Below are 24,254 nucleotides of genomic sequence, written 5' to 3'. Positions count from 1 at the left end.
TTTACCTTATTCTGACAAGACACTTTGGTTGGAGTCTTTTTTTCTGTGTCTTTCTTCTTCTTTCCTGCAGCCTTCTTCGACGGGCCCGTTGGCGACTTCTCCTTCGGGGGCTTCTTGGGGCTGGTTTTCTTTTCTTTTTTGATGGCAGCAGCTTTCGCTTTGGTCGGCGACTCCTCTTTGGTTCCGTTTGTTTTCTTCTCGAACTTGTCGCCTCCCCCGGCACACTGGCCTGTTAGAATAGCCGCAACCATGCCCTCCAATTTGTCACTGGGAGGACTGTCTGATGCCCCACTTTCTTTCTTCGATACCCCCCCCTCTAACACCTGGGCTAATTTGCTCTCCATCCTGTTACCGTTTGTTGATGCATTACTAACTAAGAGATTAGACTGGCCAGCAGGCTTTGAGGAGCCCTGCTTCACTTGTAGTCCCGAATCTTCTCCCTGACTGGTGTTTAACTCGGATTTATTCTCCAAAGGCTCGGTGGCGTTCGCCTTCTCGTGTCTCTTCATTGCTTGAGTTGAATCCCCTTGAGATGGCACGCCAGGCCACTTTTCCACAGACCAGTACGGTGGGTATTCAAAGGTAGACGTATGCTTAGATTGGGGGTCTTGGCTCCCAGTCAGAGCATCAACTTTTCTCGGTGCAACAGGCGAAGCTTGAGTATTACCCTCGCCTGTCAGTGCTGTTGTTTCGAGAGCTTGCTGCTTTACGATGGACGCAAGGTTCGACAGGGGAGACTTGATTCTCTCCCACTTATCATCCTCGGGTTTGGACGGGCTGTGATGGGCGCTCTGGAACTTCGATCCATCCGTCACTGCAGTGCCTTTGGTCTTTGGAGATCCTTGTGTGATTTTTCTCTGAACGGACGAGGCCTGATTCGCAAGATGAGGCGGCTGTTGCCAAGCTGGGTTGACAACGGTGGTCGAGTACGGCACCGCTGTTTTGCCAGGTCCAGATTTCGGATGAATCTGAGCGTTGGGAGAGCTCGTCAGGGCAGTCGTTAGGGCTCCTTTAGAGGGACAATTCTTAGTAATGGCTGTGCTGGTGTTTTTAACATGCTTGACGCTGTGAGCATGATGGTTGCCCTTCATCAGACAGGATGGCTTCTTTCCCCCTGAGGCCAGATGTTCTCCTTGGTCGATTATAGATATAAACTCCTGCTTTGCAAAACTCTGAAATTCATCTGCAAAAGTCCCTTTTCCATCTTTGCCCCGTAGAGTAGAAGCCAGTATGGGGCTAGCAACACCAACATAAGTTCCAGGGATGTTTTTGATGGGGTCTTGGGGAGATCCCTTACCCCAGCTTGGTTTAGGCTCTGGGACCTGGTGGTTCTGAGGCCTGTTTATTTGCTTTTGATGAGAACCATTTCTGTGGGTGTTGGGTAAGACAGGGTATTGCACAGCTGAGCTATAAGTTGTAGAGTGAGTCCTCTTTGAGTTCACAAAATCTCGCTGATTCAATTCTTTATTATGAGGATCAATAGTTGTAACTGGAGGGTCACTTAAGCATTTTGGACGTTTTGATTTTGCGGACAAATCAAGAGGTACATCTCTCAGTTCGACTGAGCAAGCCGTGCGGTCCTCTGATGCCGAGGGAGGTGTCGTTTTAAGAGAGCCCGCATTTGTCTTTTCTATGCTGTTGCCTTTCTCCACATGGTTCAGCAGTCTGCTCTGAGAAGTGAGGCTGGCCAGTGCCGAGCCACAGCAAATGGCAGCAGTGGGAGACAGCGTGTAGCAGGTGGGTGCTGCAGAAGTTAATGACGGGTGCTGCAATGGTAGGGCAATAGCTGGTGAGGCTACCACAGAGGCTAAAGATTTATGCTCTCCCACAGTTTTGGTGTTCTTATTAGACGAATGGTTTGATTTGAGTTTCGACGTGCCTGCTTTTTTCTCCGCCGCTGGAGTCCGGCCCACAGAGAACGAGTAGGGATAGGTCCGCATGTGAGGTGTCCCTCCGACACCTGAGCTTTGAGGCTGGATTTCCTTCTGAAACTGACTGGCTGTGGCTTCTCTCAGCGCTGCAATCTGACCCAATGCTGGTGGAAGAGTGATTTTACAAAGAGGGGAGGAAAAATTAGCGGAAGGAAGGAAGGCAACGGGCTGGACTGGTTTAAACATGGTGGGGCACTGAAACCCAGGTGGGACACTTTGCACGGACTGTGTTTGCGGGTGGGATTTCTTACTGGTTGTCACATTGCTGTGACAGGGGCTGAGCGAGTCCTCACGGCTGACTTTCACGCCACTTGACCACTGAGGAGCGGGGAAGACCCCAGCACCGTCGGCTTTGTGTTTAGGGGCCTCTGCCCTTTTGTCTGCTCTCTTCTCTGAGCTGCTGAGGGCTGAGCCGGACATCGGTGCATTGTTGGGCTGTTGAGGTGGAGAAAGCTCAGGGCTGTGGTTGTAATTGCTAGTGTCCAGGCAGGCTTTTGCTGTCTTACAGTCTGTTGTTGGAGTGGTCTTGTTTTGCTGACTGAGCGTAACATCTCCTCTAAACTCAGGGGGTAGCGTCTGGGGGGGATTTCCCACCATGCTAGCAGACGCTTTATTTGGAGCACTGATCTCTCTGCTCACCGTGCCTCCATCCCCTACATTCATTAGTGTAGGATCCACCTGAGTAATAAGAGAAGTTCATAAGGCCCGTGTTAATTAGATAAGAGGAAATAAATGCCGTAATCTGGTATTCTAATCGTAATAAAAAAAACAAAAAACAAAAAAACAATTACCTGCATAGGTGTTTCTTTAACACAACATGCCTCAGGGGTAGCTGAGTCCGTCAGGTGAGTGTTTTCCTTATAACACAGTGATATGCTGCAAAACAAACACACACAAAAAACCCTTTGTGGATTAATAAGACTCATTCTATGGAACAGCAAGTGACTCAAAGTAACCAACACTGGGAAATTAAAGACTTCCTTTCTTTCAGACGAGCTTGGAGGCCAGATGTGCTACAATTTCCTCCGAGCAGGGAGTCAATTCAAGGTAGCAGACAAAAGTGTGGTAAATGGAAGGGCATGGTGTTTGTTTGCACGCAGGGAATACTAATAGTTTGTCAGTACCGATTGATCCAGAGAGTGATTTATCTTTACTAACATCGGGATATTTGGTGAAGGAAATGAGACTTAATGCATCAGTTGCAACATGGACGGGTTATGAGCCAGCGAAGCCTCTGGCAGAGACACGTAAACAGGTAAACACCACCTGTAACATTGTTTCAGCTGTTTTGCGTGTGTTTTCTGTGGTATTCAGAAAACCTCTCTCTCTTTTTTTTTAAACATCACAAACAAATGCTCATAACAGAGTCTTTCTTGCGTCCTGTGACCCCTTGGGCCCCTGGGCCTGCGTAGGCCCGCTCAGTAATCCATTCATGAGCCAATCGGCTGCGACTGCTCAATGATCTTTTATTAGTGAGCGGCAGCCTCAGTGTGTTATGTGCAGCTGGAGCCATGTGAACCGGTGAGAAGTGGATGACTGGGAGTGAGCAAAAGTTTTGATTCTTGCCACCACTGGACAGTTAATCGTTTGGGATTACAATAAAGCAGTTCACACAGTTCACTTCACAGCGACACAGCACTGCAGCCTCGTCTTAAACAACTGAACTAGATGGGAAGATTTTTTTTTTTTATATAATGTGGAAAAAAAGCAACCAAAGAAAAACATAATATGGCTTCAAACAGCTTGTACAGCGAAATCCAAGAGTCTGGAAGACCTGAGATCCCAAATTGATTTGAAAAGATGTTATTCACAACCTTTTTTAAAGCGGATATCTCCACTGTAGCTGCTAAACTAAGTGCCAGCATACTGAAGTGGGTGCATGAGCTTGACTGAGCATCAAGGGTGTAAATAGAAGTCTTTTCGAATCAATTTGAGATCTGGAGGCTTCTGGAGACTTGGATTAAGCTGAACGAGCTCTATGGAGCCATTTGAGGTTTCGTTTTGTTCTTTTCTGTTTGATACATTATCATTTACACCCTTGACGAGCGGTTGAGCTCGTCGACCCACTTCAGACGGGGTGTACGCCGACACTTGCAGCTCAGCGGCTACAGAAGAACATTTCTGCTTTAAAAACACTGTAAATAACATCTGTTCAAATCAATTTGGGATCTTAGAGCTTCCCGAGACTTGGATGACGCTGGACAAGCTGTGTGGAGCCATTTTATGTTTTTGTTTGAGGTTTTTTTTTTTTTTTTTTAAAAGTCCCCATCTACTTCATGAGAATGCTGCAACGCTGTTTGGCTGTGAATCACCAGAAATGCTTTGTGGAGGATGAAACGTCACCTCTTTCAATCAGCACGAGGGTGAGTAGATAATGACTGAATCTTCCTTTTTGGATGAACTGTGTAACGTAGTTGTTAAAGGAGGAAGAGACATATGATCATGAACACTGCGTCCCAATGTCCAGACCTCGCTGCGCTTACACACTCTGAACTACGATGACTGCATTTTCTTCTTACGGGTGAATTTAAAAAGGTGCTTTTTGTAAGAAAGGGTGGTTTTTGAGTCTCATTCCCAACTGAGGTATCGGGGTTGTAGGTCGGGCCGGCCGCCATTCCAACGGGTCAGTATTTGACGAGTTGGGAATGAGTCTCAAAAATCAACTTTTCTCACAAACAGGACCTTTAAGTCAAATACAGTTTTTTTTAATAAAGCCCAAATCACAATCCTGGTGCCTCAGTGGGCTTTACAGTCTGTACAGTAAACAACATCCTCTGTCCGTAGGAAAAACATGCTATATATTGCCACTTTTTTACAGGGGAAGAAAGATGGAAGAACCCTAAGGAAGAGCCACAGTGGAGGCTCCCTCTGCCATGACAGCAGATGTCGCATGTACAGGACAGAACAACATAAACGTATCCTTAAATCCTCATCAGGTTGATCTAAAATCAGACAAGAAATTCCACCTATTGCTTTTCTCAAACATAAAGACATTACACTGCCATCACAACACAATGCTTTACGTACGTGCGCAGTCAAACTCAGAATTTTAATATTCACAAAATCAACGAGGTAAAAATAACAAACTTAGATGTATTGCTTTTCCCACAACTGAATAAATGAGCTGTTCGCAGAAGAAAACAAGATCACCGCAACACTGTTTGAAGCTGGAACGGTGGCGGGGTCCGCCACAGATAAAGAAAGTAAAAACTGTGTTGTCCTTTAATACAAAGACTTTGATTATTTAGGCATTTAAAATTAATTAAGATCTTTCCCTTCTGATTAAAATGTCTTCCCCAAAACTACACAGTGCACCTTTATCAGGTAATCTACCTTGATGTCATGTGAAAACACACACACACACACACACACACACACACACACACACACACACACACACACACACACAGAGAACAGCCCTGTGGTTTTGCAGGTAGAGGTGAGCGCAGGCGAGCGCGTCTGCAAGTAAATGAGACAGGACTCGGCATTGAAAGAAAAAAGAAGAATCTCCGTCAAAGCATTTTTTTGGGGGGGGGCTGGAGATGGAAAAACGTTTCACCCTGGAGTCAGTGAAACAGAACGGATACGACGCACATAATGACAAGACACACCGATCTGTGCAGGAATCTGCGAGCACGGACTGAAAAGAGAATCCAGCGATGCAGATACGGCTCGGTGCAAAGGAGGGTCTGCATTCATTACCGTACAACAGTTGCTCACAGCTAGTTTGTCTTTGTGCCGCGATCGTACGCACACACACACACACACATATAACATTTTGAATTCATCCGCTCTGATGTAGGCCAATAACACGAACACACACATGCACACACACACACGCCGTGGGCAGCAGCGCAGACACAACAAAGTCAAACCTCTGAGAAAAGCAGATGATGTGTGTGTCACTGTCCGGCTCGTGCAACACAACACTCCCCCGGTGTCATGTGTGACGGTCCGCATGCTTTAAATATCAGCACGGACAAACTCTGGAGAGCTCCGGGTCCCTCTCTCAGGTGATCCCTCTCCATCCAGGTCACCCTCTCTTCTCTGAGCCTCACATTATATACATACGTATATATATATGTATATTTAAATTAAAGAAAAACAAAAAAAGGATGAAGAGCGAATGTTTGTGGTGTGTTACGGCGGCTGTTGTCGACACAATGTGGCAGTGTGTCACATCTCAGCCCGATAAGGTAAGTCAACAGAGAGCACAGGGGGAGAGAAGGCGAGCAAACAAAAGTCCTCACAGTCACACAAATAATCAACACAACGCGTAAAGTGTCCGGCTGACACAACTTCTCCCCCCGCTGGCTTTTAGAAAACAATGTATTTAAACTCCACTGACCACCGACACCACCAGCACCGACACCACCACCACCCGCAGCAGCAGCAGCAGCAGCAGCGCCGCGGAGCCCCCCTCTCCTCTCACACGTTGAGGCGGGCTCCTTGTTATCTATCCCCGGCCGACCTGACGTGAAGTGCCGCCGTCGTATCGGACTGAACCACTCCGCTGCTGAAAGGCAGTCACCGAGCCTCTCCTCTCCTCTCCTCTCCTCTCCTCTCCGTCCTTCCACCCCCCTCCTTTTTTTTTTTTTTTTTTTTTAAAGACTCTCCTCTCTCTGTCTCTCTGAGATATCCAATAATTCCCCCCGCAGCTAATCAGCAGGCCGGATAAAAGATGTCTAATGGCACAAACAGTTACGAACCAGCTCGTCCGGGCGGCATGTGAACGACGAACGGGCACGACTCGGGTACGGTCGTGTCCAGCTCCGGCTCCAGCTCCAGCCTTTCGCCTCTGCCGTCCGCGGCTGCTCACTAATCTCGACGGTTTTCGGTTCTAAAAAGTCCGGGAGGGGGGAGGGAGGGAGGGAGAGGAGGAGGAGGAGGAGGAAGAGGAGGGGAGGGTGAGGGAGGAGGAGGGGGGGGGGGGGGGGGGGGGTCGCTAAGACAGTCCGTTTCGTATCGCCAGTCTCCAGTCTGGTGGGAGCGAGAGAGAGGGAGAGAGAGAGGGGGAGAGAGGGGCAGAAGGGTGCTCGGTGACGGCATGGGAGATGTAGTGCTCGGCTATCCACGCCCAGGATTAGACGCTGGAGAGGCTGGGAGGGGTGAGGACTGCAGGTACCGGCATGCAACGCGAGCTCCAGCCGCTCAAGGGGAATGGAGGTGGTGGTGGTGGGGGAGAGAGAGAGAGAGAGAGAGGGAGAGGGAGATCGCGACCAGAGAGTAACGGTGCGCTAAACTGAAAAGCCTTATCGGAGGGCAGCGGAGTCACAAACTGTGTTGTTCCTCCAGTGAGTCTCACTCAGTGGGTGTTTGCGTTTCCCCGGCAGTCAGGTCAATTAACAGAGTCAGGCCGGCGGCTGATGGCTGCGAGACGCGATTGCCAAAATATGAGAGAGAGAGAGAGAACAGCGAGAAGAGAAGAGAGTGTGAGGGAGGAAGGGTTCGGGTCTGATGCAGGGGAGTTAACTCCAGGGAGTCTGGGGTGCTGCAGGCTGTAGAAGATGGAGGGAGACACACTGAAGCCTCCTCTGTGCAGGGTTTTCTATAAAACAACCCCTCTTCTACTAAGTTTGGCTGCCATGAGTCTAACCTGCTTCACTAATGAACACCTGAAGAAGAAGAAGAAGAAGAAAAAGAAGAAGAATGTTTGGTTCTATGAAAAGCTCTGGAAACACAGATCATGTTCTCAGGAGTTCACAGTGGGCTGTTCTTTAAAAATTTCACTTCTGGATTATGTGATAGAAGCCGCACAACCATTTCCACAGTCCCCCGCAAAACAAAAGTGATGTTAGTAGCGGTGCATGATGTTTATTATCGGCCCTTTACCAGGAAATTTATATCGTCAAGGAGTAAAGTCTAGACCTGCCAGAGTGCGTGGAGAGGACTTCTGTGTGAATTGACGCTCTATAAATAAAGATTGATGAGCTATTTATCGGTGTTGAGCAGTGAGATTATGATAATATGAGGCCAAATTGCTCTCATTAACTTTAAAGGGTCAATGTGCAGTTTTGCGGAAGAATTTCAAAACCCAGAATTTTAATAAATACAAACTTAACGAGGGAATAACACACACTCATTTACTCGACGCATTGACTTTTTTTTTTTTTACATAAGTGAATAAACGAGCTAAAATAAAGATCCCCAGAACACTGACTGAGGCTAGAAAAGTGGCAGGGTCCGCCACTTGTAAAAAAAGAGTAAAACAGTATGAAACGGTGTCCTTTAAGCTCAGTTTGTTTAAAAAAAAAAAAAAGAGTCAGTGAAGACAACAATTAAAATGTCCTCCCCAGAACTACATAACTCAACCGGGTCGGCAAACTCCAGCACACCACACAGTGTATCCATCCGCCGTCTGATACACACATCTTTCCTTCTCCCAGTTTCACATTTGTCCCCATATTTCTTCCAATTTACGAACATTTTTCACACTTTTTCCTCCGCTTTGTCACAACCTGTTTCTGGCTCTGTACAGGGTGGAGTCGTGAGTGATTGACACACAGACAAACGGGGGAGAAAGGATATATAAACACATTTCAGACGCCCTGGAGAGAAGAATTCCTGTTTCTTATGTTAAGTTTTACAGGGGAAAGGTGCTGTTTAATCAGCCACGATGGGGTTTTCCTGTCAGTCACGGGGGGGTTGCGCCACCTCGATCCACATCGAGAGGCTGACAAACGCGGGGAGGTGGTGTGCAAAGACTCGCTGAGAGGAATTAATTAATTAAAAGTGATACTTTTTACTTTATGCCAAAGACGTGCCAAAGACGTTTGCACTAGAGGGAAAATTATTCAGCGTTGCTTCTCTGAGAATTAAAGGTAAAATGATTTGACATAAAAATGCTGTTACTTTTAACTTATCGCCCTTCAACAGTCACCAGAATGCAGGAAACCCTGTCCCTTAATCTCACATTTTTGGGGGGGTTAGTACCCCAGAAACCCGCTTTGTTTTTATAACCCTCCCTATTTTTTGAGATCTGAAGTTTGGCGAGTACGCGTTACACCGTGTGGCTGCTTACCACTTGAGTAAGCAGTTGGTTTGCGAACCCTCAGCAAACACAGAAGATAAGAGAGTCCAACATGTTTTAACAGTGTCAGAGAACATGACCGCAAACACATGATCCACAGGGGAAGAAGAAGGTTCGACATATTCCATCATCCATCCTTTCTCACTTTCATCTCGGCCTTTCTCGCCCTCAGGTGTGCGTAAACGACAGGTTAGGAGCTTGCAATCTGAACTTACTGGTCATCTTATCGATATAGGCCACGAAAAGCAGGTTATTATCGGTGCATCCCAAGATATTAAGAATCTGCAGAGCCAATATTACGATCACGTGTCATTCACTGAAGAGACTAAAACACACAATAACTCCAAACTCAGGCTTCACGCTGAACACCTTCCTCTCACTCCTCACTCGTGGCTGTCTGTAATGTGGGCCGAACCAAACCGTCCTTCGCGATTCTATCGCTTTCTTCCGGGCCACAGTTTTGACAGCATGATATCATTTCTGTCTACAAGGCCACTGATAACCACCGATTATGTATAGGAACAAAAGAGTGCCACTCACACTGCAGTCGCTCACATCTTGCAGTGCTGCGTGTGTCAAAATCACATTTCCTGTCATCACCGGGTCAGGCTTTAACTGGGTTCTCACAGACGGCTTCCCCACAGAGACTTCAGCCGAGGTTAGGGTGAAGCTTTTTTCGATTTTTTTTTTTTTTTTTTTTTGCAGAGTTTACACGAGATCAAGACGAGCTGCGCCGGGCTCATAAAGACCTGCACGGCTGAGATGATCCAAACTCCACACAGACGGGTCGTCTCGTGACTACGAGCCTCTGTGGAGATGAAACAGCTGTAATGTGACCTCTCTCTGGAGGTTAGATCGTACTCACATCATCTGTGATAAAATAAGAATCCACCCTAACGTACAGCCCTTTCTCTGTGCTTTCACCTTGAAAAGAAAAAAGTGCACACCCTTCCTTATAATCTAAGCGCTGGGAAACAAAGGCAAGAGAGCTGACGAGAATACATGAGGACAAGACAGCTCATAATTGCAATCACGAGCTGAATGACAACACATCTGCAACTTCCAGATAGAAGTTTGGATTGTGAAACCACTCGGTTGAAGCGGAGGGAGGTTTGCACTTATCTCCCCCCCCCCCCCCCCCCCCCCCCCCCCCCACACACACACACACACACAAACATATAAAACACCCAGCAGGATATTCAGCTCTACCTGTTCCATAAGCACATTTTGGCGCAGGAGTTAAGCAGCACAGGTTACCCTGTCGGCTGTAATTAGGCCACTTGTCTTACCTGATTCCTGAACACAACCAGTGTAGGCCTGCGGTTTACGAGGCTGTCCGCTCCTGTAGGCCAACAAAATTTCCTACTTTTCTCAACACTTGTGGTGGTGAGGAAATAACCGTGCACACACACACACTCACAGCCACACAGCACGGAACGGCACAGCACAGCACGGCGAGGCTGGCTGACATCGAAAGAGTTTGTTTACTACCATGCACGGTCCGTGCCGTCCCTGACCGGGCGGTGCAGGGCGACCGATCCCGTCCGCCGAGAGCAGAGCGGAGCTGAGCGGAGCGGAGAGGAGAGCAGCGCTGAGGGCTCAAACTATTTGTCCGCCTCGTATCGCGGAGCGGATCGCTGTTGTGAGAGCCTCTAACATGCCCTTCGCCATTCGCTCAGTAATGGCTGCGTGCAGGCAGCCAAATCGTTGACAGATGGCCAAAACGTGAAATTGGGAAACCAAAAGAAAAAAAAAAACAAAACACAAAAAACGCGGATGAGTAGAAAGAAAAAAGAGGAACACCGGAGAGAAACCGCGTCGGCGTGAAGCGGGAGTATCACAAAGTGGGCAGCTGACACATCGCATTGTGTCTGAGCCGGGGGTAACCCGGAGACCTCAACGACCGCGCAGCGCTATCCCGGTAGTGACCGGCTGCTCGCGGCTTCACCAATTATAGACGAGTTGGGCTCGCGAGCTCCACATCGGATGTCTGGAGCCGCGCGGGGTTAAAAGAGAACTTGTTCTGCGTGCGACGGCGAACGTGTCGAGCCGGAGACGAGCGGTTCCGCACATGCACTATGACAACTGCGATAGCACGGATGAAGGAAGGCACGTTGTTTATTTCGAAGGCCTGATTTTTTTTTTTTTTTTTTTTTGTAGTGGGGGGGTGGGGGGGAGAATGTCGTCTTCAAAGTGGGCACACACGGTCATCTATCTGTGAGTCACATCGGAGATTATCGACCCTATCTAGGCCGCCATGCTTCACAGCGACGAGGATGTCCCGTCTAAGTTCGTGGTTCACCTGGTCAGTACTGAACGTCGAGGCTGGGAAGGCGGCGGAGGAGGAGGAGGAGGTGGAGGAAGAGGAGGAGGAGGAGGAGGAGGAGGGGGTGAAGGCTGAGTGAGAGGAAGAAAAAAAAAATCAAGCGCATTATTCTTCCATCTTGGTGTAAGTAATGAATTATTCTACAAGAAGGAGAAGCGGAGGCAGGATGGCAGCTGATCACAGGGAGAACAGCGGAGGGTGATGGGCTCGCTCGCCGGGTTCACGGATGGCCCGATGCGCCGTCCGGCTGCTGTTCAAACACGAAGTCTGGAGGAATCGAAACGCATCACTTCGTGTAATAGTTACTGTGTCAAAGCCCCTGCTGCATCCACCGACACCGACACGCATGGACAGCGGCGGCGGCGGCGGCGGACCCCAAGTGTGTCACCTCGACACACAACTTGGCTGTCCATACATGTGACACGATCCGACATAACAGCGAGACATCACCGCAACTACCGGGGCGCCCGCAACTACAAAAATACAGATATCCAGGTCAAAGTTTGGCAGAGTTTTAACTCGCCCTCGATAGCGTTGTGCAATGCCCCCTTTAATGCCCCCTGCTCGCCCGTAACGCCTTTGTTATTAGTAATCGCATGGTATTGCACCGTCTTACCTTGCGCTCCGAGCTGCCTACAGCCACAAAGCCCCGCACACAGCGCAACAAGCTATTGTTGTCTGCACAGGGGCGTCCGTGCGGGGCCAGGGATGTGATTTTCAAGTAGATTGAATACAGTATGCAATTTTGGCTTGTCCTCGCGATCTTCCCTTATTGCCAGTTTTCGGTCTGCAGCAGCTGGAGATGAAAATCGCGCACCCTGGGTCCTAGCGCCGGGTAAAGCCCTACAGGTGAATAACAAACAGGCTGCTGCTCGGTGGGTTTGAATCTTTAATTGCAGGGGGACTTCTGCTGGAGTCACATAAATAGTCCTTCCAGGGCCAGACTGTCTCGCCTTTCTTTCCTTTTTTTTTCTTTCTTTCTTTCTTTTAACCAACAAACATTTAAATATTCTGTTTGGATGACATTTACAAAAGGAAAAAAAAAGAAGAAGGTGCCACGTCTAATTGCTTTAAAGGTGTGCTGAAGGTCTGCTGTCACACGGAGAGGGATCACCTGTAAACTGCTTAAATGCCACTTTATCAAAAGTATTTATTTTGCCATTTAGTCTTCCACAAAATATTGTACATGGTGGCACACACAGACTCTGGTTTAATCTCCAGCGGGGCCATCCGTGATTTAAAAAAAGGAGATAAGTGTTTAAAATAGTGGTTCCAACAATTGGCAGGTGCACTCGCTAGTTTATTGAAGCCGTACTTAGGCAGCAGTTACATTAAGCGTTTAATATCTGATTACAATGGCTGACTGGACCCACTGGGCACAGTTTCAGAGGATCTGTTGGAAGCGACGGTTACCTCGCTTTTTCACGACACTCAAGTGTCGGCCGCAGTAAAAATACTGTACTTTAAAACCGTCATTCAGCTTTAAAGGTGCACTGTGTGGTTTTTAATCAGAAGAGAGAGATCTTCATTAACTGAGGGCAATAAAATCCAGGAGTCTCCTGGTCACAGCGGTAGGGTTGGCAGGTGTGTCGGAGTTTGCCGACACGATTCAGTTATGTAGTTCTTTGGGGGAAGAAATTTCAATCCGAAGAGAAATAAACAAACTCTCTTTGTTTTCACAACTGAATAAACTGAATAAACAAACTGAGCTTAAAGGACAACACAATTTCACACTGTTTTACTTTGTTTATATTGGCGGACCCTGCCACCGTTCTAGCTTCAAACAGTATTTTCCTCTGAGAACAGCTTGTTTACTCAGTTACGGGGGGAAAAAAACAACTTATATCTGTGTTTGTACTATTTCCTCATTAATATCCTCGTAAATATTGCAATTCTGAGACTGAATTTCTTCTCTGAAACGACATGGTGCCCCTTTAAGACGATGAGCAAGTACAACGTGCACCACACCACAGGTTCCTCTTGCTGACTTTCTATGAGAGCTGAACAGATACGTCAGCCGGGACAATGTGAGCTGATTGCAGATTAATTGGATTCTGTGTTTCTATGAGCCAATGGAAGAGACTGAAGTACAAACATGCGTTTTCAAACAGTGTCGATTCTTCAGTTTGTCGGAGAGTGTAGCCACAAGCTGGTTTTTAAGGGCCTGGCACACCGAACTGACATCAAAGAGCTGTTGTGACGCAGGCCGACTGTTGCGTCGCCTCACATCACGAACACATCACAATGGCTCCAGCCGACAGCCAACACGCTCGTACGTTCTGTGCCCGCATGAAAGGAAATACCTCTCTGTGGATATACAACACCACTGTCATGGTTAAGCAGCATTTTTTTTGACACCGCTCTCGCTAATATGATAGCTTCTAATCGAGAATTTGTCTGATATGAAGTCGCAAATGTGACTGGCGACGAGGCTGAAGGAGTGAAATGAGGAGACACTGCGCTAAATGGGCGAAACTACAGCGACAGACTCAACAGGCTTTTCCTTTTCAATCTCTCACTACAGAGAGCCGAGGTCACACCGTTTCTGGTTTGCCCAATATGACCTGATTTCCGAACAAAAGTTGTATGGCAGTAAATGCAAAAGGACAAATAATGAACTCATATTAAACTTGAGAAAGTTTGTCATAAAACAAATGAAATGTAAGAAGTGAAAATATGCAATTATAAAGACTACACAGCCAACAGTCGCGTTAACGATGTTGTCTCGTTAAACGCTCACCAAAAACCTGTAACTCAAACACTGTAGAGCTGCTCCTGTATATCAGCAGCTGACAGAACTGACAAACTCTCCTTTTATATAACTGCCGTTGTCAATACAACCGGATTTATTGTGATTTTCATCTTTTTTAGCACCTTTTCTGTGCAACGCAAGACGATATAGTTCACTGAGCGGTTTAACACAAAGCTCGATGGTATTTCTTGACTTTAAAATTAACATCGTTTGTGTGATTCATGTCACGATTCAAGCCATTCAACAAACAACTATTCGTCTCTCTCCTTTTTTTCCTATCGTGCAGATTTTTGCTGAAATAAGGTCCCATGGGACAAACCGCAGGAGGCGTGACCTCGGCTCTCTATGTGCACTCATCAGCTCACCTGAGCGGCCAATCAGAGTGATTCCTCACACTGATGCGCCACCGCTGATTCTACATGCTCAATTGGCCAAAAAGCTGCCATAAAGCCATTAGAGCCACAGACTCACTGAGCCGGCGTGTCAGGGCCTTTAAACTGTATAATGTCTTGCCTTGTATATTTCTCCCCTGCAGTTGTTCACAACATTATAAACAATTTGGGGTGCATGATAATAATACATCACCAGAACCACAAACCACAGCTTACCAGTTTGACAAATCTACAGCTGGATACGTCCGTGTGCGTCGACATATTTATGACTCTTTGTCAGTTTTCTCTTTTCCTCTGTTTCTTTTTTTCTTTCTGCCCTTTGTGTGTTTGTTGGGCCACAGTTTCTATGGTATTTGGTGAAGTGTCGTTAAGTGTCTGTGTAATATGTTTGGAGAGGGCTGGCTGGCTTTGATGCCGCTCTACTGGAGCCTGACTGATGTATCAGTAGGCCGATATATAAGCCGGTATCGGCCTGTCACATATACACATTGCTCTTGGCATATATGTTGTCAGATATGCATCGATATGAAAACTTTTGATATGACATGAGAACTTTTTATAGAAAGAATATAGAAACAGATATCTGTATTTTATGTTTTTTATAATAATTATTAAATTCCCCAGGGAATTAATCACATTTTCTGAGAAATAAAGTTTACCGTTAAAGTGTAAATATCCTGCTTCTGTTACACTTTTTTTTACTAAGTGTTTGATAACCACATTTGAAGGATCATTGCATTGATCATGTGTGTCTCGAGCAATATATCGATAATGTGCTGATTTACCCGCCAGTATCATTAGCGGCAGTGGTCAGTTCATGCTTTCTGTAATATTTGGTAGGGTTGTTTGATATTCTTAATAATATTTTTGGGGGGTGTCAGTGTGGATTTGATGTAGCAGGAAGCTTTGCACATGATGACTTAACTACGATAAATTCCCCTAAAAATATGATGGATAAACGTCTAGTATGACGGTCAAACATTTCCCATCTGGCGGCGCTGATCGTCTCATAATCAGTCTATGTTTATTACCACCTAATATAATTAAATCACATACACAGTGTCTACCATCACCTGTAGGTGTGACACCGAGAACACGCAGTTACTTTAATAGCAGAACTTTCAGCCTCTAAATGCCAGCAACAGTATCTTGTTATTCCACTAATGAATCCTGGATTGTAAATGTGTTTGAAGGGAGCTTATGTATGGTAAACAGATCAGAAACAGCTCGTCCTTGTTCTCTTGGCGATATGACACAGACAGACAAGACGAGACTAATGAGATGTTCTTAAAGTACAAATATAGAAGTTGGAGCACAAAATGTAATAACGATCGACGCAAATGTGCACAAAGCTGGCTGAATCAAGTTTTCTCGCCTTTTTTTGTTGAACTCCTTTCTGCTGTCATTACACACAGAGCTCTTACAGATACCCTGGCATTTGAGGTCTGTACATCCTGTCAACTTATTAGAGTACAAGTAGCTTAAGTCTGTGAACAAATCAGGCGCTGCTGTTGGTTAGTTAGAGGGGTCAAGACCTAAGTGGTGGGAAGAGAGAATACAGTAAGAGGTCGGGTAAGCCGTGTCTCAGTGCAACAAGTTTATGATACAGCGCTCATGGTTTCACTAGCTTCACCGTTTACCGTCGCCTCTAAAGACAACACCGGAGCAGTGCTGTCACAGACACCAAACTGGAAGCCTCTGCAGACAACGGCCACAAATACAGGACATTATTTAGGACAGCTTCCTCTCCCATAGCGACTTCGCCTTCATCGAGGGGAAGCCAATCACCCACTGAGGAGTGTGCACGGCTCGATTCTGCAGATACAAGCCGGTCATCATCACCTGAAACAATACACCGGTTGCTCTTGATAATCTACGGACTGTCACCTCTCTGTGAGCAACATTCATTGGAAATACTGTATTTCCACTGAAGCAGCAGACCCTATGGAAACTGTTGACAGTGAGGTCTGTGGATTATCCTGAGTAACTGGGACACTGCAGCATTCTTCAAATCTAATTCACCGAAGTTTTTAAGCGGCACAAATGAAAGTGTATTCACCCTGACTCTCACAGGGTGGTGTCAGGAGGTACAGACGTGGTTGTTTGAGAACAGCGGCACAGAAAAACTGATATTACCAGACGGCCAGACACCAACAGGACTCGCTGATAAAATGAGGTGTAATCATAGTACAGTGGCTCTTTACCCCAGATGTTACGCCACTGTCTGAAACAGAGAGGCAGGTGATTGTTCTTAAAGGATAAGTTCAGCCAAAAATGTCAAATCAGTCATTATCTACACACCCTCACGCCGATGGAAAGTCCACAAGTCGTACTGTTTGTCCAGCTTCTGGAGACTCGAAATTGGATTAAGCCAGAAGAGCTGTAAGAACCCTTTATTAAGCAAAATCTTAAAAAAATTTTATTTACGTTTTAAAACAAGTCCCCATCTACTTCAGTTGCTTACAAGAATCCTGCCGCACTGTTTTGCTCTGAAACTACAGAAATGTTTTGCAGACTTAAAAACCTCACCTGACTTTCCCATCAGCATGTGAATTTTTCATTTTTGGATGAACTGTTCTATATAAGAGGCATATGACACAATGAACGCTGCATCCAAATGTCTCGACTCTACCGCTCTTGCAGACTAATGGAACTTTTGGGGATTTCGCGGGAAGTCCCAGAGTGCTGAGGGCGTTCCAAACCCACAATCCATCCAGTCCATAGGGGGCCTCGCGCAGAATTTCTGCCGACTTAACTGATTTAATTACTTACAGTCTCTTGCAGTATGGACGTGACGTTGTAGAACTAATTATGAATGTGTAAAAAAAAAAAATACTTGATTAAAACAGTACTTGAATTGTGTCGGCTAGAAAAGTACAGGCTGAAGAGGTAATCAACATGCGTTTAGGCCTGTGTGTCAGTGGCCTTGCAGTCTCTCCCTGAACGTACGACTGAAGCCTGCGAGAGCTCGGTCCGCAAGTCCAGAGGGTCGACATTTGGATTCAGCCTGAGAGTCAGATGGACACTCAGGGGGCAGATACTCCTCATAGAGACGACATGTGCTGTCTGTGTCGACTGAGACTGTCTACAAATGCTCTGCGTGGTCGACAGAATTATGGAATCACAAGTATCAGAGGAGGGCCGTCATCATAACGGCTGCCACGGTGTAGCAGGAAATGGCGTTCCCTGTTTAACTCGGAACATACTGCACGGTCCCACTGTAGAGCTAATTTAGTCACAATGACTGATTGTAGAGAGTCTGCACTACACAAGGCAAGGTACCACTGACAGTGGGCTCACCTTATCTTGTAGTGTGGGGGAGACAATGAGTAAAACATTTTTGCCTTCCGATTTAAGCGCAGATTATTCTGAGCAGTCGTGATTCATTTAAACCCATTAGACGTCACAGGGACAAAAAGACAAATCCAAATATGATCTTCTAGTTTCAGGCGGGTTAACACAAAAATCTGCATTCACTGTTCACTCGTCTCAGCTGCAATCTGCAAGACAGGCCTTTCCACATGTGCTCACCTGCACAAGACATACAAAATGGAGCTGGTGAAGGCCAACACGCCAAGCTACGAGTTAACAAAGGCAAAAAGATGGCGAGCAGATATACAGTAGACACAAAAGAAGCACAGAATGCAAACATGTTTTTAGACCCGGAGGTCATGAACGGTGTGTTTTGTTACTGAGTGAAAGCGGTGATGCATTTACAAGAAAACTCACTGGAAGGTCATCTGATTCAGTTGTGATGGAAGATGTCTATCAAGATTCACTACAAAGTATTTTTACAGAACAAATGTAGCTATAAAATCATAAGAAATAACTGAAACAGGCCCTCAGCAAATTGCAGCTGAATATATATCACATCATGTCACACCGGGTGGATTACATGGAGCAGGTTACGTTTTCATCAGTTTGTTTGTTGGTTGGTCGCTTTGTCAACAGGAAAACACAAAAACTACAGAATGGATTTCAATGAAACTTGGATGGAGGATGGATCTCAGCCCAGAATAGACCACATCTGGATAAAGAGACGGATCCAGGAATTAGTTCTCACTTTCTTTAACATCTAGAGATAGAGCTTTTCCCATAATTTCTGAGGGAATGATGCATGGATCTTGACAACAAAATCAGGTGTGTTGAGGGAGCTGGCGTCTATGATCACACCTTTCGTCCAATGTGAACCAAGTGCTGGTTCTTGGCTGGCGCTGGTTCAAAGTAGCTTAAGAATTCAAACCAGTTTGCGTTTCCACGGGCGTGAGAGCCACATCATTCAGTCACTGTATACATCTCTAATTTCTACGTTTCCAATTCAATGCTTCAGGTGTTGTGCCTGGCTTTGCATCCCTACAGTGGCATCCAAACATGACCGGTCCTCAGATCACTGTATCTTTGACTAGCGAAACAGTGAATGTTTTTGGTTTATTCTCCCATGGACAGCTCCCATTCTCTCAGCCACTAACGTAAGTGTTTTTTTGTTCTAGACCAGCAAAGTGTTGGTGCCACTCTGGAACCAGTTTGCCTGGCCGTGAGCCGGTTCTTTGTCTGTTGAAACACAAAGAACTGGTTCCAGAGCAGGCACTGGCTCCGAACCAGCACCTGAACCACCTTGTTTTAAAAGAGGTATGAAGTGAGTACAAAAGGGGACTGCTGGGCCTCGGTGGAGGTGTGCACTCTACTGTGAGATATTCGGGTTTCATTGAGGCACCAAAAATAAAATAATAATGAACTACTCAGACACTGCCTCAACTGACGGAGAAGCTAATATTTTTGGTAGCACGTTTTGTTGAAAAGATTATGAACATAGATTTACAGCTTCAAAAGTTAAGTCAATTCATTTATTACAATCCAGAAGCAACACATTTTCAATATAATCAATTGACTGTTCAATTCATTTATAAAGTTAAAATGTCAACAATTCTCTGGTTGCACTTTCTCAAATATGAGTATTTGACACACTTGTTTTTGAATAATGATATTTTTAGGATTTGGTCTATTGGTTTGACAAAAGGAAACCATCTAAAGAAGTCAAATTTGACTTGGAAGACAAAAGATTAATCGCTAATGAAAATAATACTTTAAAGCGCTTGACGGATATTTACTCTTTTACTTTTTTTTTGTTCGACAGTAAATATGACATTAGACATCAGTACATTACTATGATTGCTTTCTAGTATCACATGCACAAACCATCCTGTGTGTCAGTCAGACTGAGCTTGTGGAAATGATCTAGCGCATCTTGAATTGTGATCCTGCCCACATATGAATCTGTCTTGTCTATTAATTCTGGCCCGCTGTGTTGGAGCCAGGATCAGAGAGAATACAAGCCCTGGCTGCCTCTCAAGGTGTGCTATTGTACCCCACATGATAAACAGATGCAGCTGTCATCCCCACATTCCCCGATGCAGCCAATCTGCCCTTCTCCCACTGGCACCTATAAGGAAGCCGAAGAGCTTCAACAGTCAAAATGGACGAACAATGCGGAGGAAAGACAATTTGAAATGAGGAGGGAGGTTTCGGACCTCACACCGGTAAACGATGGAGAGACGGACTTTTGGAAAAACTTTTGGTTAGAATCTGGAAAGTTGCTTTATTGATGCTCACATTAAAGGTCCAGTGTGTAGGATTAAGGTGGCGTGTAATGGTGAGCTTGCAGATTGCAACCAACTGAATTACCCCCCCCCCCCACAGTGGCCACTCCCTAGAGCCACTGTTTGGTTTGTATGTTCAGGATGTATTTATTGTGTTAACTGTTTGTGGTTGAAATGGTTGTGTCACACTTTTCTCTTGACCTTTTAACCTTCTATCCTCTTGTAAAGTACTTTGTAACCTAGGTTTTGAGAGGTGCTATTCAAATAAAATCTTACTTACTCACTTACTTACAGCTGTAGAAACATGGCGAGGCAAAATGGCTCCATAGCAGAGGACCCGCTCCATCTGTAGACAATAAAGGCTCGCTGTAGGTCAATGGTTCTCAAAGTCAAAATCTCAAGATACATCTGTGTTTATATCCTGGCAAAATAGCCTCTATAAAACGTGCTAACTAATCAATCTGAGCATAGTTTGGAACTTACTCTTATACTACAACCATTCTTCAGAAAAATGTGTTTCCAGTGACATTTTAAAACATTTTAGTCTTCATTTTCACTCGATAATTGTTCGTTTTTAAAGCTTTTCAGGAGATTCTAGAGGCGTTGAGTGTGTGTGTGTGTGTGTGTGTGTTTATCCTTGTTTTAGTTTTTTTTTTATGTATTTCTATATTTTTGATGGATCGTTGTCTATTGATTGAGTTTTTCTGATATTTGGCACTTGTTTTTGGCACTTTTAATCATCTGAATTTATATAGTCTTACGTGCGTGAAAATGAAGTATGAAAAAAAAGAAAAGGTTCCCGCTTTGTGACTGTTTAAAGAATATTATGTGCTCAAGAACACTTTGTAAAACTGTTGCTGATAAACACAGATTGTTTGCAAATGTTTTAATTCTGTTTGACATTTTAACACAGGGTTCTAGTTTCAGGTGATTATACACCCCCTAAATCTTAAACACTGGACATTCGAGGCCCCTTAACGAGTAAGAAACTCACCCTAAGCCCACAACTTTAGGCAAATGGGGATATACACAGCCTGAATATCTTAAAGCAGAAGTTAGCAGGAGAACAGCAGCTGTAAGGCTTAGAAATTCACTTCTGAACTCTTAACAGTTCCATTTGCATTTGATGCAGAGACCACAGCAGAAACACTCGCAGATATAACTGATAGCATCGCGGCGCAGGAGCTTTCAGAAAACGAGTGAGATGAGCGAACGTGCTCCTTTTCATGAATACAAGATACAGCAGCCTGAAAACAAAAATCTGTATGAGGACATTGTGCTCAGGCTGCAGATCTATGAATAGGTAAAATACTTTTCAGTTTCTGGCCCTTAGTCTAAGCGGACCTTAATCATGACCTTGCGATTAATAGGTAACAAGTGAATGGTGCAGCGCCTGAAGGTCAGAAAGCTAATTTAACTCGCGAACCTCATAAATGGGTTTAAGAAACTTTAAACTAGCCCTGTTGTTAGGCGGGCCGTGCGTATTAGAGACTGAAAACCAATATTTGGGAACAATATTCCTTCATTTATTTTGAACAACCACCGATAAAATAAACCAAAGTACAATTTACTCGAGCGCTGATCTTCAGCATAAATCTGATATCTATACTTCCTCTTCACTACATTTATTTGATAAATTTAGTTATTGATTACTTTGCAGACTCACGCTAATTAGCGTTTACGGGTTATTAATTGTGACGTTCGAGCGATCAGACAGTGTCATCAGAGCCAAAGTAGCACATTTTTTAAAGATTTTTTTCCCGGTATAGACACCTTTATTAAGCAGTAGACAGATAGGAAATATGGGAGAGAGAGAGGGGGATGTGACATGCAGCAAAGGACCTCCGGCCGGAACTGAACTGGGGGCGGCTGCGTATGTGGCATGCGCTCTAACCACTCGACCACCTGCGCGCCCAAAGTAGCACATTTTTAAATTAGTTTACTTGATCTGCAATCTGGTGGAACAATCACCAATACGATCACCGATAACTGTAAAATGCTGAATATCTGCCCCAATAATAGATAAATAATAAAACAATAATACATTATTCCAGCACTGACATGGCAGTTCACGCATGTGCAATAGTCTCGCTGCCAGATGATTGATGTCTCTGGTTACAATGTTTTTGCTGGCTTCTCATTTTCCATGACGAATGTACAACAGAAGTCTGTTTAATTTAGTCCAATTTAATATTTCTTTCATGTTTGTTGCTTGAAAGTGACATAGAGGCTCTGTAAAAACAGAACAATCCATAGAGGGACAGACTTTGTTGTGTGATCGGTGGTGAAACTGAGAATTAGGTCATTTTTCTATCTCGCTGCCTCGTCTACAAGGACGTAAGGGATGTACTTTTTCACTAAAACGACCTCAATGCATGCCGATTTCTTTCGGCTGGGTGATTATGAAAAACTTGAGTTCTGCCTCAGAAAGGTAACCTTTGAAGGAGCAGATTTTGTTTGCCAAGGAGAGAAGGAAGAATACATTGTTCAAGACCGAGCTGCAGAATAATCCGTGACAATGTTTGACCGCTGCAGCCTTACTGCTGGTATCTTTGTATGAACAGGAGGGTTTGTGTGCATGACAATCTACAGCAAAACCACCAATCACAGTCATTATTGATCATTTTATCAAACAAAGCAGGGTTTAATTTGGTTTTCTGATTAAATGCACCCTCCTACAAAATCATCCCAATAATTACATGATAATTATTGGGATGATTATATCGTGCAGCACTTTGCAAGGTCTCTATTTGTTAAGTATAGTAGGTATACACAGGGGTGGAAAGTAACTAATTACATCTACTCAAATTACTGTAATTAAGTCATCTCTTGGGTACTTTTCAAGTCTGTAATTTTACTTGTATTTAAGTGTGCATTACACCTTGTAATCTACTCTGTAACTCATAAACTCATTATAGAGTGCAGCAGTCTGTAGTCCTAAAACACGAAAATCACTTCACTGAAGTTTTTTCAATTGATTTTCAGTTAAATGCCTGAAATAAGGTCCGTGGTTACCACAGGCTTAAGATATTTACACGTTTTGTTCTACGACATAAAATACATCCTTGATGGCCCGCAACTGCAGCTGTTAACAAGTGGCTAAATCTGCACAACACGACAACTTTAGGGTTGGCCTACAAAAATGCATACATATCCATACCGTCCACCCGCAATTTTGTAGCCAATAAGACTATCTCGCACAAACGGGCCAATGAAACCCGGCCTCTGCAGCAGGCCCGGGTCTGGAGAAGTGACCACTCAGCAGAACAAAGCAGGAGTAGGGAGTAATTTAGGCCAAATATTTGGAGAAACAGAAACCTCTGTGAGGGAAAGCCTCCTACTGATAATGCATTAAAATTCAAAGGACAAAAGGTAACTAATACTCATCTGTGACATATCTGAATTTTATTTTGTGTTCTGTGAATATTAATCCCCAAAATAATGTGACACGTTTCATTTTAATATCATATTAGTCATACCCATAACTAATTTTGAGTAGTGTATTATTTTAATACCAGCAGATTTCTTGTAACTGAGTAACATCTCAGTAACGTAACTGTACTCGTACTTGAGTCCAGATTTTCAGTCCTCTAGGTAAATGTTAGTGTTTAAGGGATGTCTCACTCTCAACTTCTATCACTTAACTTCATGAGACAATACACTGAGGTCTGTCATACACTACTAATAGAAAATCTGTTAGGAATATTTGGATATGCCTTGCATTCTTTTTGGGGAACAAAAATAGCACATAACACAAAAATAACACAAAATAAATGAACAGAATGAACAATCAAGTGAAACACTAAAATATCCCTAAATGATTTTTAGTCGTGTGTTTACAGTAGGTGACCTCAGCTGGTAAGATTCATCAGTGTCCTTATTTAATACGGGATCAATTACAGCGTGATACCACAAATTATTACTGTAAAAAGACTGATTTTAAAGATGCACGCACTTGGTCCACGTCAGGTGGATAAGTCCAGCTTTTACAAACACCCCTCCTCCTTCATGTGTTGGCTGCAGTTCATGCAGGCGGTGGGTCGGACAGACGGACGCAGGTAGGCAGCTCGTCCGCTCGGTTGCAGCTGCTGCACCGTGTGACCGGCCGCAAAAGCGAGACGTCCCGGGAGGTCTCGACACCGGCAGCTAACTGCCGCTAACGCTGCGGGAGACGAGCTGCTGCGCTGAGGAGCCAGAAGCTGAGACGTGTTCGCTTTAAACCGCAG

At 44.9% G+C, this 24,254-nt stretch overlaps 1 protein-coding gene across 10 annotated transcripts in view; it reads right to left on the bottom strand.

Annotated features, from left to right (window-relative positions):
- bcorl1 (BCL6 corepressor-like 1) overlaps positions 1–24,254 on the bottom strand; it is a 39,152-nt gene that overhangs the window by 12,125 nt on the left and 2,773 nt on the right. For 2 of the 10 annotated variants that reach the window (XM_030395765.1, XM_030395764.1), the window contains exons 1-2: positions 2,723–2,826; positions 6–2,609 (exon numbers count right to left, since the gene is read on the bottom strand). In XM_030395765.1, coding sequence (XP_030251625.1) covers positions 6–2,609; positions 2,723–2,728 — 2,610 coding nt within the window. In that variant the 5' untranslated portion in view covers positions 2,729–2,826. Of the gene's footprint in view, positions 1–5; positions 2,610–2,722; positions 2,827–6,640; positions 6,788–10,250; positions 11,062–11,903; positions 12,089–20,308; positions 20,375–24,254 lie in introns of those variants that run through there. The other 8 variants (XM_030395771.1, XM_030395767.1, XM_030395772.1 and 5 more) reach the window with 8 other exon arrangements.

Source organism: Sparus aurata, chromosome 18 (assembly GCF_900880675.1).
Source record: "Sparus aurata chromosome 18, fSpaAur1.1, whole genome shotgun sequence".
Lineage (NCBI taxonomy): Eukaryota > Metazoa > Chordata > Actinopteri > Spariformes > Sparidae > Sparus > Sparus aurata.
This window is presented reverse-complemented; position numbering and strand designations above follow the sequence as displayed.